This window comes from Peromyscus californicus, unplaced genomic scaffold, assembly GCF_007827085.1.
Source record: "Peromyscus californicus insignis strain IS unplaced genomic scaffold, ASM782708v3 Scaffold_6__1_contigs__length_162567912, whole genome shotgun sequence".
Classification (NCBI taxonomy): Eukaryota; Metazoa; Chordata; class Mammalia; order Rodentia; family Cricetidae; genus Peromyscus; species Peromyscus californicus.
Window position 1 is genome coordinate 60,573,126 of NW_026294584.1, and position 11,582 is coordinate 60,584,707.

An 11,582-nucleotide genomic window follows, 5' to 3' on the forward strand; every position below is an offset into this window, starting at 1 on the left:
TCAGGAGTTCTGGCAAAGCCCAGAGGGTCCAAGTGAGTCCTGCCGGGGCTCAGAGAGAGCAGTCCAAATGACCACAGAGAGCAGAGACAGTTAAATAAGGGACATGTTTGCGCCTCTGGCCGTCACCTGTTCCTAGGTTCTCCCACGTGCTCTAGTGGAGACAGGAGTGGGATCTTTCACACCTTCCCAAGGCGGGAGCATTCCTGCCTTGATGAGTTTGCTTCCCCAACACCACCAGAGCACTGTAGAGTCAGAGGAGTCTGAAGGTAGCGTTGGTCGGCTCTGTTCATCACTGGGCTACAGCAGGGTAGAAGGCAGATTCAGTGTGAGACCCTGAGTTCACAGATGCACCAAGATTCCATTTTAACAGCCCACTGCATCATCGCAGCAGCTCCGCCACGTGCACTCACTGAAGTCATGGCTCTGAATATGTTCAAATGGATCTTTAAGAAGCACCGCTTTGCATGTGCCTTTAAGGGCTTGTCTGCAAGCCCTGCAGACAGAAGCTTTGACCCACTCACAGCTCCCTCCCACTGAACCTTCTCCATTCCCACCACACTGTAGTTCACACTAAAGGCCCCCTTGTTCTGAATAGAGCACATCCAATATAAAGCTATATAGCAAAACTCCAGATTGAGAAGACCTACATGGTAATCTTAAGGAAGGAAGCCACCATTGCATTCCCCAGCCTCTGCAGAGCCCTAACAATTCCATTTAAACATCTCGAAGTAACTCTCAAGTAACTCTAACAATATATCAAGGGTTTCTATAAAGTATAAGGAAATGAAATGCCAGTCTAACAGTTTACCACTCCTCTCCGTTGCATGAACGAGCACTAAATTTGTGAGTTTGCCTGCAGTGGGTGAGGGCTTGAATGCCGTCGTCGTCTTTTCTACTACCCCTCTGCTAACATCCAGAAAACAAAGTCAATACAAGAGTGGGTTCAGAGGAAGAACGACGACGTCACATTCATTCACAAATAAAGGCACTGCGTACCAGTACCCACGGAGGTCAGGGGAGGTCAGAGGGCAGGGGAGGGCGGAGGTCAGAACAGGGCAGAGGTCAGGGGAGGGTGGAGGTCAGAAGAGGGCAGAGGTCAGGGGAGGGTGGAGGTCAGAAGAGGGCAGAGGGCAGGGGAGGGTGGAGGTCAGAAGAGGTCACAGGTCAGGGGAGGGTGGAGGTCAGAAGAGGTCAGAGGTCAGGGGAGGGTGGAGGTCAGAAGAGGTCAGAGGGCAGGAGAGGGTGGAGGTCAGAAGAGGTCAGAGGTCAGGGGATGGTGGAGGTCAGAAGAGGTCATTGGACTCCCTGGAACTGGAGTTATGAATAGTCAGTTATGAATGGTTATGAGCCGTCATGAGGGTGCTGGGAATTGAACCTGCTCCTCTACAAGAATAGCATGTGCTCCTAACTGATGAGCCATCTCTCCAGCCCCTAATTCACAAATGAAAAGGACCACTTCATGTGTATTTATCTCCTCCTTAGCATGCATTTAAAAGAGGTGTGGGGTGAGAAGAAGGAGATGCTGTCTGTGGAGCCTGAGGATGACACGTTGGAGCAGGACATGGCGCTATCCCTGCCCAAGCTTTTTCCATGAACTGATCCAAAGTGGCCACTGTCTTTACATCATGACCCTTGACCCTCAAGAAAAAGACAGTGACTTACTACTGGCATCTCAGACAGGAAACTCACAAGCAGCACATCTGTGGGCTTCCTGTGCTGGAGCACCTGCCTCTCAGGACTGGCACCCTGGTCTCACAATTGCCTGGGGGGGGGGGGGGGCGGGGTGTGTGTGGCTTTGCACCTGCCTCTTCTGTGAAACTTGGACAGTCGGCAGCAAGCAGACTCTGCAGAAAGAAGCAGGGAGATGTGTTCATTCTGCTTCCTTCTGCCCTGCCCACAGGGAACAGAAATGCCTTCACTGGAGAGCACAGGCAGCCCGGCTTCTGTGGAGTTTCCTCTGAAAAAACAGGTGTGGGGAAAAGAGATTGCAAGCGATTTATAGCAAATGATCTAATTATGAGAGTTTGGATATTTTGGTGGTATGTCCAGAAAAATTAAATTAAACTCATAATCCAAAGTATGACGAGTCTAAAGCTTCCCCAACGGACAGCAGACTAATTAAACTTACAAGAGAGCACTGTAAAACTTACCAGTGACATACCTCTCCACCACAGCTTGGGATTTTTAAAATTCTAAATCCATTTGTTCTTTTTGCTTTGCAATTTTTATCACATCTTTACCTGTGCCTCGTCCCTCACCACATACAGTATTCTGCATCATCTTGTTAAAAAATATGTCTTAGCCAAGCCTGGTGATGCAGGCCGGTAACCTGGGGAGGCTGAGGCAGGAGGATGGCAAGCTGAAGGGATGCCTCAGCTACAGAGCAAATTCAACTAGCTTGGGCAACTTAGTGAGACATTGTCTTATAATGAGAGGTAAAAAGATGGGCAGAGATACAGATCACTGCTACAGCACTTGCCTAGCGTGCGTGTGCTAGGCCCAGGGTTCAATCCTCAGCACTGAAAACGAAAACGGAGAAGAAAATAAATATGATAACTTTTGCTCAAATGGTAGCCACAGGCCACATGAATGCAATATTTAATCTCATGAACTAAAATGTGCAGCATAGCCTCCCCATCACTCCAGCCACACTGCAAAACCTCATAGCCTCATGAGCCCTGGGAACATCGACATCATTGCAGAATGCTTGGTTAAGCAGAAATTCTTCACAAACAAGGAGTGTGCAAGAAACCACAAGACAGTTGTCAATAATGTCTTAATATGTCTGTGGTCTGAATCATTTCCCAGAATTGCTCTAAACCGCAAGAATAAAATGTATCGTGAATTCAATAGTTCACAGAAGGCCTGCTCTTTGGTTTTAGCTGTGGTCTGTTTCTTCTTCCTCACTTCTGTCTTGAATTTGTCCACTTCTACGGTCACATGGCTAGATGGTGGACAACACAGGGAAAATGGTCCTTCTAAGCTAAGTATTACAAGGGCAAGAGTGGAGAGGTGGGTCAAGAAGAAGCTTCCTTGAGGGGGTTCCCAGCCTCTCTAGTGAGGACTGAACCTAGGGTCGCACACGTGTTAGGTAATTATTACGCCACTGAGGTATTTCCCTGGACCCCTTTTTAGTTTTTATTTTGAGACAGGGACTTTCTAAGCTGCCTAGGCTGGTCTTAAACTCTTGATACTTCCTGCCTTAATCTCCCTAGACTTGGACCTGTCTGTGCTTGTTGGGTACATCTTTAAAGCTGTGCTGAGACAGAGGCTGAAAGCATGGAGCAAGAGAAATTATATCAGCATGCCCAGCCTGTAGGGACAGCTCAGAGATGGTCTTTCCCTCCAGCTGACCACTGGCAGTCCCCACTGGCTATCGCCCTTGCCCAGAGGCTGGCATCCGCTGAAGAGAGATGCCTCTAGGTGAGGCGTTTTCTCCAGGGGAAGTTTACATCCAATACCCGACTGATAGAATCATAGAGTCCAGTCTCCTCTTGTTCAATCTCAAGGTCTGTGCAAGCTGTAGAATGCCATGTAGAGTCACCATTTGTTGTGACTGAGTCTCAGTCTAGCTTGTCTTTGGCCAATCCTGTGCTTTCCTTCTTCCTTCTGTAGCTCTCGAGATGAGTCCCTAGCAGTTCCCTTCATCATCGTTCTGTCTCCACATCAGTAGTCCACAAGCCTTGGAACTGATCTTTACACACACATGCACACACAAGCACATGAGTGTACACACATATGCATACACACACATATACACACACACAAGCACATGACTGCACACACAAGCACATGAGTGCATACACACATACACACACAAGCTCATGAGTGCACACACATGCACACAAATATACATGTACACATGCATAAATACACACATAGGAATAACATAGTTTACAATATTAATAGATCAAAAGAAAAAACATGGTCTTCTGGTCGGGCCGAGCTGGTAGCTGGGTTTGTTGAAGGACATCAGCTGTGGAATTTGTGATTTGGGCAAAGATAAAAGTCATGGCTGGTCCAGAAAGTATGGCCAATTCCAGTTCACTGGTATTAAAAAGTGTTTCAACTCTTACACTCTCACAGGTAGAATGAATTGTGTACTGGCCACATATGGAAGCATTGCTTTGTTGGTCTTATACTTCAAGTTAAGGCCTAAAGATCCCCAGTTGTGAAGGCAACACAAATGGATTTGAAATGTCTGACCTCATCTGTTAGTCCCATGCCTGAAGAAGCTGATGTCAACTCATCATGTAATACTCAATTTGTACAATAAATTATGAACCTGGAAAAAAAGAAAGAAAAAACATGCAATTACCCCAATCACCATTAAAAGACCTTTTAAAATAACTCATATTTTGATAAAAAAAAAAAAACTACAGTTAGTGAAATAGGAAAGCACAAAGTGTGTATGAACTGATTTAAAAATTTATTACTAATAATCAATATCAGTCTTAGTGATACTAGGTATTCTATTCTTTTAAATTTTTCTTTTTTGTTACTTCAGTACTGGGTATATAACCCAGGGCCTTGTGTACTCAGGTAAATGTTCTATCAATGAGTTACACACCCCTAACCTTTGATGTTTTGAGATGGGGATCTTATCTTTTTCCCTTTGTTTTTTTTTTTTGTTTTTTTTTTTTTTGAGACAGGGTTTTTTCTTTTGTAACAGCTCTGGCTATACTTTTTAGACCAGGCTGGCCTCGAACTCACAGAGATCCACTTTCCTCCTCCCCTCAAGTGCTGGGATTAAAGGCGTGCGTCACCATGCCCGGAGAGATGGGGTCTTCTTAAGTACCCTAGAATGGCCTTAAATTTGTCATCCTCTGTCTCAGCATGAAGACTAATTTATAGTAAGAGAAACCCTTAAAGAACAAAAGAGAACTGAAGATTAGCAGTAACCAATTCTAGGACAGAGTGAGACTTCAGGTCCCAGACCTTCCTTCCATTTCTTAGCTATGGCAGCATGTTTGATGCTGCTGACCCTGCTGGACACAGACACCCCTTGGTCACAGTGATCGATTCCATAGGGGAAATGCCAAGACCACAACTGCATGGAAAATGGTTCTCTTTTTTTTTTTTAAAGAAAATTTTCTCATTCATTTCACACACCAATCAAAGATCCCCCTCTTCTCTCCTCCCACCCCCCAGCCTCCCACTCCCAACTCACCTCCCACTCCCCGCCACACAAGAAGGCACATTCAGTAGAGGTAAGTCCAAGCCCCTCCCCCTGCCTCAAGGCTGCACGAGGTGTCCCATCATAGGTAGTGGGCTCCAAAAAGCCTGCTCATGCACCAGGGATGGATTCTGATCCTACCACCAGCCTCCCTCCCCCAAAGCAGATCAAGCTACACAACTGTCTCACCATGCAAAGGGCCTAGTCCAGTCCCATGCAGGCTCCACAGCCATTGATCCAACTTTTCATGAGTTTCTACTAGCTTGGCTTGGTTGTCTCTGCAGGTTTCCCCATCATGATCCTGATGCACTTGCTCATAGAATCCCTCTTCTCTCTCTTCGACTGGACTCCTGGAGCTCTGCCTGGTGTTTGGCTGTGGATCTCTGCATCTGCTTCCATCAGTCACTGGAGAAAAGCTCTGTGAGGACAGTTAGGATATTCACTGATCTGATCACTGGGATAAGCCAGTCCAACACAATAAAGGCAATTTACAGCAAGCCAATAGCCAACATCAAATTAAATGGAGAGAAACTCAAAGCAATTCCACTAAAATCAGGAACAAGACAAGGCTGTCCACTCTTCCCATATTTATTCAGTATAGTACTTGAGGTAAGACAGCAAAAGGAGATCAAGGGGATACAAACTGGGAAAATGTTTCTGTCTCTTTAAGCCATCATCATCCGGCCTTTCTCTCAGTTTCCTGATCTCTGAGACCCAGGCAACTCAGTGACTTCCTCTCTGCTCAGCCCTCCGCACAGAGACTTCTGCACTCAGAGCTGAAGGGAAGGCAGGAGGCTGGGGCTTCTCTGGGCCACTTCAGAGTCTATCACCAAGAAAGGTGAGCCTGAGCCTGTGAGCTGGGGTGGAGAGGGGGCTGGGCTGTGAGACCCAAGTATCTGCTGCCTACCCAGCGCATTTTACAAAGCACCACGCAGGTACACAGCAGGCATGCAGCACAGACAAGAGCAGACTTCCAGATGCTTGAGGGATGGTCTGGGTTTCACCTTGAGCAAAGTCGGAGGAAGTCTTAGGAGTACACACATTCTTGAGGAGCAGACTTGTTTCTTCCTACACTTCTTTCATCCGGTAAGAGAAATCTGTTCTAGATTCCCTTCCAGGAACAAAGCGCAGGTTAGCCAACACCGTTCCTCAAACTGCACTTTCAGCGAAGGCCAAAGATACTCCTGGGTCCCTATACACCACTCTTTCGAGGCCAGTCTCTATGTGCCAAGTCTGCGCCCCGCTGAAGTCTCTTATCCTCACCACCTGTAGGAGGGGGGCTCTAACAGACCTCAGAGAGTGGAACTTGTTCATCAAGCCCTGTCCCCACCTAGCATTTAAACCTTTGCTTCCTGATTCAAGTTTGTCCCACTCCAACTGCAGAGACCTTGGTTTCTTTATGTCTACAATGAAGAGTTTATGAAATAGCTCGTTTTCAAACCTGGATGTGGATTAACTTCATGAGAAATGTACCACTTGTACCAGAACCACTGGGGATGGGTTCAAGAAATGTGATGTTGAGGGGAACACCTAAATATTTTTGAGAAACATCAAGCCTGGAGGCAAGGAACCAGATGACTCTTGAGTTCTCTTAAGCATACAGAATCATTCATCCTTTATATTCCCAGATAATAAAAACCATCTGTCACCCAAGATCTTACCCAGTGTTTATTTTTCTCTTAAAAACCATTGAAAATAACATCTGCTTTCACTATGAACTCTGGGGATTCCTGGTGGCCTCCCCTGGAGACCCCTGGAGTCCAGCACACACTTCCTCATTTTTCTCCAGGACAAGGTCTTCAAGCTCCTGCAGAAGTCTTGTTTCTTGCCCTCAGTCTTATGGTTGTTTCTTCGTTTCTGCATCGTTTATGGGAATTTGTCGATTTCTGCACCCAGAACAGTGACACAGAACCACACAGAGCGTTCATCTAAAGGCTTTGGGGAGAGAGAGGGAGTGTTAACCCAACCTGTCCCCAAAGCCCCTCTTCGGGAGACAGGCTGTTGAGCTAACATTTCCCCTTTCTCAGTGTGTGGTGCCCACCGGAGGGAGTGTGGGAGGAAACACATCACCCATAGTGGAGACAAAGGGATTCTGAAGTGATGGAGAAATGCAGAGAGACGCTCAGACAGAACGTGGGGGCAAAGCTCTCACCAGAGAAAAGCCAGAGAGGGCTGGAGAGGCCGAATCTAGTGTATGTGCAGCCACAGGCAGAGGCCTGTTAGCTGGAATGAGATTGGCCCAGCAGACTGAGGGGACACTGTGCTTTTGTGCTTAGGGACTCCTGGGATCAGGCACATGGGACCAGAGAGTGCTTGGTTCTATCAAGTAGCGCTGCAGTCAGAGCATCTTCGGTGGAAGGGAAGCTGCTTAAAGAGAAGGGCTCAGAAACGGGTAAGATAACTTTGTGGAGTTGGTCCTCTCCATCTACCTTTACAGGGGCAGGAGAGCAAGCTCAGGTTGTCAAGCTAGCACTGCGACCATCTTCCTGGGCTCCCCAGAAGCTGTTCCTCAAAATCCAGATGCTATCTCTAAGAAGGAATAGCAGATTTTACTGTGGTGGACAAAAGGCACCCACCATGTCCCTAGACACCCGCCAGTCCCCCAAAGCATACACCTGCATGTTCAATTCCTTATAGACAGAAGCCTTACTTTGTCTCCCTGAAGTCCCCTGTTCCCTGGACTCTGCCTGATGGTGTGGTTGGGTGTTGCCTGTTTGCAGGAATGAGCACATGGATGAGAGTCCTCTGAGACGCATGGGGGGAAGGAAGATGGCAAGAGACGAGGAAAGCGCCTATGGTAAGAGCCCTTCTCTCAAGGTGTCCTGGCTGGTGTGGAGCCCAGGGTAAGAAGTGGGTGGAGCTTCCTCGGGTCTGGAAGCCCCTGGGATGAAACAGCAGGACCTGGGTCCTGCATTTGGCTGTGTCTCTGTCCCTGCCCTGCTGAGAGAAGCTCAGAGCTTTGACCAGCCTGTCACTGGTTCCTAAGCATGAAGGAGGATCCTAAACCTACTCTGGTCTCCACAAAGATGACACAGAGAATGGGAAATCCAGCAGTAGAGTGAGCCTCAATCACCAGGTCTCCAGAACGGGGGACTAACTGGTATTTAGTATTTGGGGATCAGGGAGATGACTGGGTAAAGGCACACACAGCCAAACCTGATGAGCTGATTTCAACTCCTTAACCCACATGATGGGAGGAGGGAACTGCCTCCTGAAACTTGACCTTTAGCCTCCAGAGGACACAGCAGTATGACCTCCTCATAAATAAAATGTAATAAAATATTATCTAAAAGGGGGGCATTCTCTTTAGGGAGCCAGCTTCAGACAAGAGAGGAGGAAGAGGGACGAGGGTGAGCTCTCTTCTCTCACTCTCTAACAACCCAGTTGAAAGCCCCACATTATCTCTGCTTTTGCAGAAGAGTTATATCCTAGACTGAGCACTCCCTGCCCTTACACAAGGAGCACTTGGTGGGCTGGGATTCAACCCGTGTCTGGGACTGAGAGGCTCTCATGTGCTCAATGGCCAGCATGTGAGGGGAACATTAGGGTCAGATCAGCATCAGGTCGGCCTGTGTGTGCAGGACCAGAGACCCTGGTGGACCCAGGAGTTATGATGAGCACCTTCTGAAATGCAGCAGGAGCACCTGCAGGTGCACAGAGAATCCAAATGCAGAGAGGAAAGATGGGGAGGAGCCTGAGCTCTGAGAGCCCAAAGCAGATGGGAGCACCAGGCTTCCAAGGGGAGCAGGCACTGTGGGTCCTTCCCTTTTGTGCTGAAGGCTAGAACACAGGTGAGTCCCAGGGGAAAGCCATGACTCTGACTCAATGCTGCCATATCTGGTCCTCAGGCTCAGAGGAGGATTCACGGGCCCCACAGATGCCCCTACTGAGGCTCATCCTGGTAGGCAGGACCGGGACTGGCAAGAGTGCCACAGGTAACAGCATCCTGGGCCAGAAGTGCTTCCTTTCCAAGCTGGGGGCTGTGCCTGTCACCAAAGCCTGCTCCTGGGCCAGCAGGAAGTGGGCTGGCTGGCACGTGGAGGTGGTGGACACCCCAGATGTCTTCAGCTCTGAGGTCTCTCAGATTGATCCCACGTGCAAGGAGACAGCCCACTGCTTCCTACTGTCCTCACCTGGGCCGCATGCACTGCTGCTGGTCACCCAGCTGGGTCGCTTCACTACTCAGGACAGCCAGGCGCTGGCCGGGGTGAAGAGGGTGTTTGGGGAGAAGGTGATGGCGCGGACTGTTGTGGTGTTCACACGCAAGGAGGACCTGGCTGGAGAGCCTCTTCAGGATTACGTGCGCTTCACGAACAACCGTGCGCTGCGGGAGCTGGTGGCCGAATGCGGGGGCCGCGTGTGTGCCCTGAACAACCGCGCCACCGGCCAGGAGCGCGAGGAACAAGCTGAACAGCTGCTGGGCCTGGTCGCTGGGCTAGTGAGGGAGCATGGGGGCACGTACTACACCAACGAAGTGTATGATCTGGTGAGGACCCTGCGGGGCGCTGACCCCCAGGACCAACTCACCAAGGTGGCAGAGATGGTGGCAGCACGGATGCAGAGGCCCCTGCCCACCAGGCTGCTAACTGGGCTGTGGAAATGGATGATATCCTACTGGCCAGGCAGGAGACGGGGCGTGACTATCTTCCTGGGTGTAGCCATCCTGATCTGCTTACTGTACCACAGAATGATGCCCCAGGCCATCGGGGACCGGGATAGCAGATAACACTGGTCTTAGAAGATGTTATATCTAGGAAGGAAATCTTATAAAAATTGATTTTTACTTGGAACTCTGCTCAGAGTTCACAGTACCGGGAACAGGACAACAGCTTTGCAAAGGCTGGGAGGTGATGAGCCTCAACTTTAACTATATGCATTCAGAGTTTTAAAAATAAATTTGTCTAACTAAAGCTTCCTTTAGACATTTCCATCGTCTCTGTGGGTCATTCTTCCCTTGAAATAGTGAACACACCTGGTAGCTTGTAAATGGGGACAAAATCACAGCACAAAAAGAACGAGCATTTTCTTTTCTTTTTTATATTTATTCTTTGATAATTCCATATAATATATTTTGGTCATATTCTCTCACTTTCCCCAAGTAAGTCCTCCCAAATCCTCTCCACCTCCCTCCTCTCTGAACTTGATGTTTTTTATGCCTTAACAACAACATGAAGTTGGATTTGTTGGCCAAGTACTCCTGAGCCTGAGGCCTGCCCTGGGATGTGATCGACATGTCCAGTGTCATCTCCTTGAAGAAAACCGATTTTCCTTCTCCCGGGTGTTATAACTCGTGAATAGCTTCTCGGCAGGAGTGGGGGTTTTGCCTGGCTTGCCCTTGCTCAGGTGTTGTGCGTGCCCTCACAGCCTGTGTGAGCTCCTATGTGCACCGCCCTCTTCTGTCTGGTAAACTGTTCTCTTGCAGTCACCCACCACCTCTGGCTCTTACAGTCCTCCTGGCCTCCCTTCCACAGAGATCTCTAGTGACATAAGCTGGCCAGAGATTTCCTTCCTTGTTCAAACCAAAGCAAAGGGTCTGGAATTTTGCTTCCTTAATTAACAGTAACAATGAGAGAAGAGTCCTGAACTCTGAGGTTTCTGAGAGTCTGGCCTTGTCTGAAGAGTTACACCCTGTCAGGATGGATCATGGCCGGTTGATTTCCTCACCCCTACCCACCCTGCACCATCACTGTCTACTGGGTTGAAACTACTTGAAAATGTAAAAGCCAAGGGGTGAATAAAAATCAAAACAAGAAAAAATTCTCTCCAAGGGGAGCAGAGCCATCCCTCAGAATTCTTTCTCTTTTCTTTCTTTTTTTTTTTTTTTTGGTTTTTCGAGACAGGGTTTCCCTGTGCAGCTTTGCGCCTTTTCCTGGAACTCACTTGGTAGCCCAGGCTGGCCTTGAACTCACAGAGATCCGCCTGGCTCTGCCTCCGGAGTGCTGGGATTAAAGGCGTGCGCCACCACCGCCTGGCTCTCTTTTCTTTCTTAACAAACAAACAAACAAACAACAAACCCCTGTGGACCCTTTGTCTCCCCCCCCCCCCCCCCCCCCCCCCCCCCCCCCGCGCTTTGCTTTGAAATGTAGATCTTTTAAAAATCCCTCTTCCTGGCTCACTCCATGGGACACAGGCTCTAACTTAGGTTGAAGCCTGGCTGCACAGCTCTTTCCTCCTATTGCAGAACTTCTTCTCACCCTAAGGATGTGAGAAACTTATTTCCCTCTGGATAAAGACAAAACATAAAACCTGAATCCCTCTGGAGAGCAGACACAGCTGGTCATTACGGAATTCAGGATAAAGGACAATGACACCCATAAAGGGTGCTACCACATCCTCTTGAGGAAGAGCTACGGCTTCTTGTTAGCCTGTCTGACTCAGTGGCCTAGGCTGTCTTCTAACTCAAGGC

The 11,582-nt window shown here is 48.6% G+C and overlaps 1 protein-coding gene and 1 pseudogene across 2 annotated transcripts; both read left to right on the plus strand.

The window, feature by feature from the left end:
* Positions 1 to 4,011: 4,011 nt before the first annotated feature.
* Positions 4,012 to 4,284, plus strand: LOC128099506 (ATP synthase membrane subunit K, mitochondrial-like; annotated as a pseudogene).
* Positions 4,285 to 5,902: 1,618 nt separating this feature from the next.
* LOC128099443 (GTPase IMAP family member 1-like) lies at positions 5,903 to 10,842 on the plus strand. 2 transcript variants are annotated; one of them, XM_052721363.1, is made up of 4 exons: positions 5,903 to 6,014; positions 7,453 to 7,568; positions 7,897 to 7,973; positions 9,025 to 10,842. In XM_052721363.1, the coding sequence occupies exons 3-4, from the start codon at positions 7,907 to 7,909 to the stop codon at positions 9,900 to 9,902; spliced, it is 945 nt and encodes a 314-aa protein (XP_052577323.1). In that variant the 5' UTR covers positions 5,903 to 6,014; positions 7,453 to 7,568; positions 7,897 to 7,906; the 3' UTR covers positions 9,903 to 10,842. The 2 variants fall into 2 exon arrangements, with proteins under 2 accessions (XP_052577323.1, XP_052577324.1); XM_052721364.1 differs by lacking the exon at positions 7,453 to 7,568 and having other exon boundaries at positions 5,935 to 6,014.
* Positions 10,843 to 11,582: the final 740 nt, after the last annotated feature.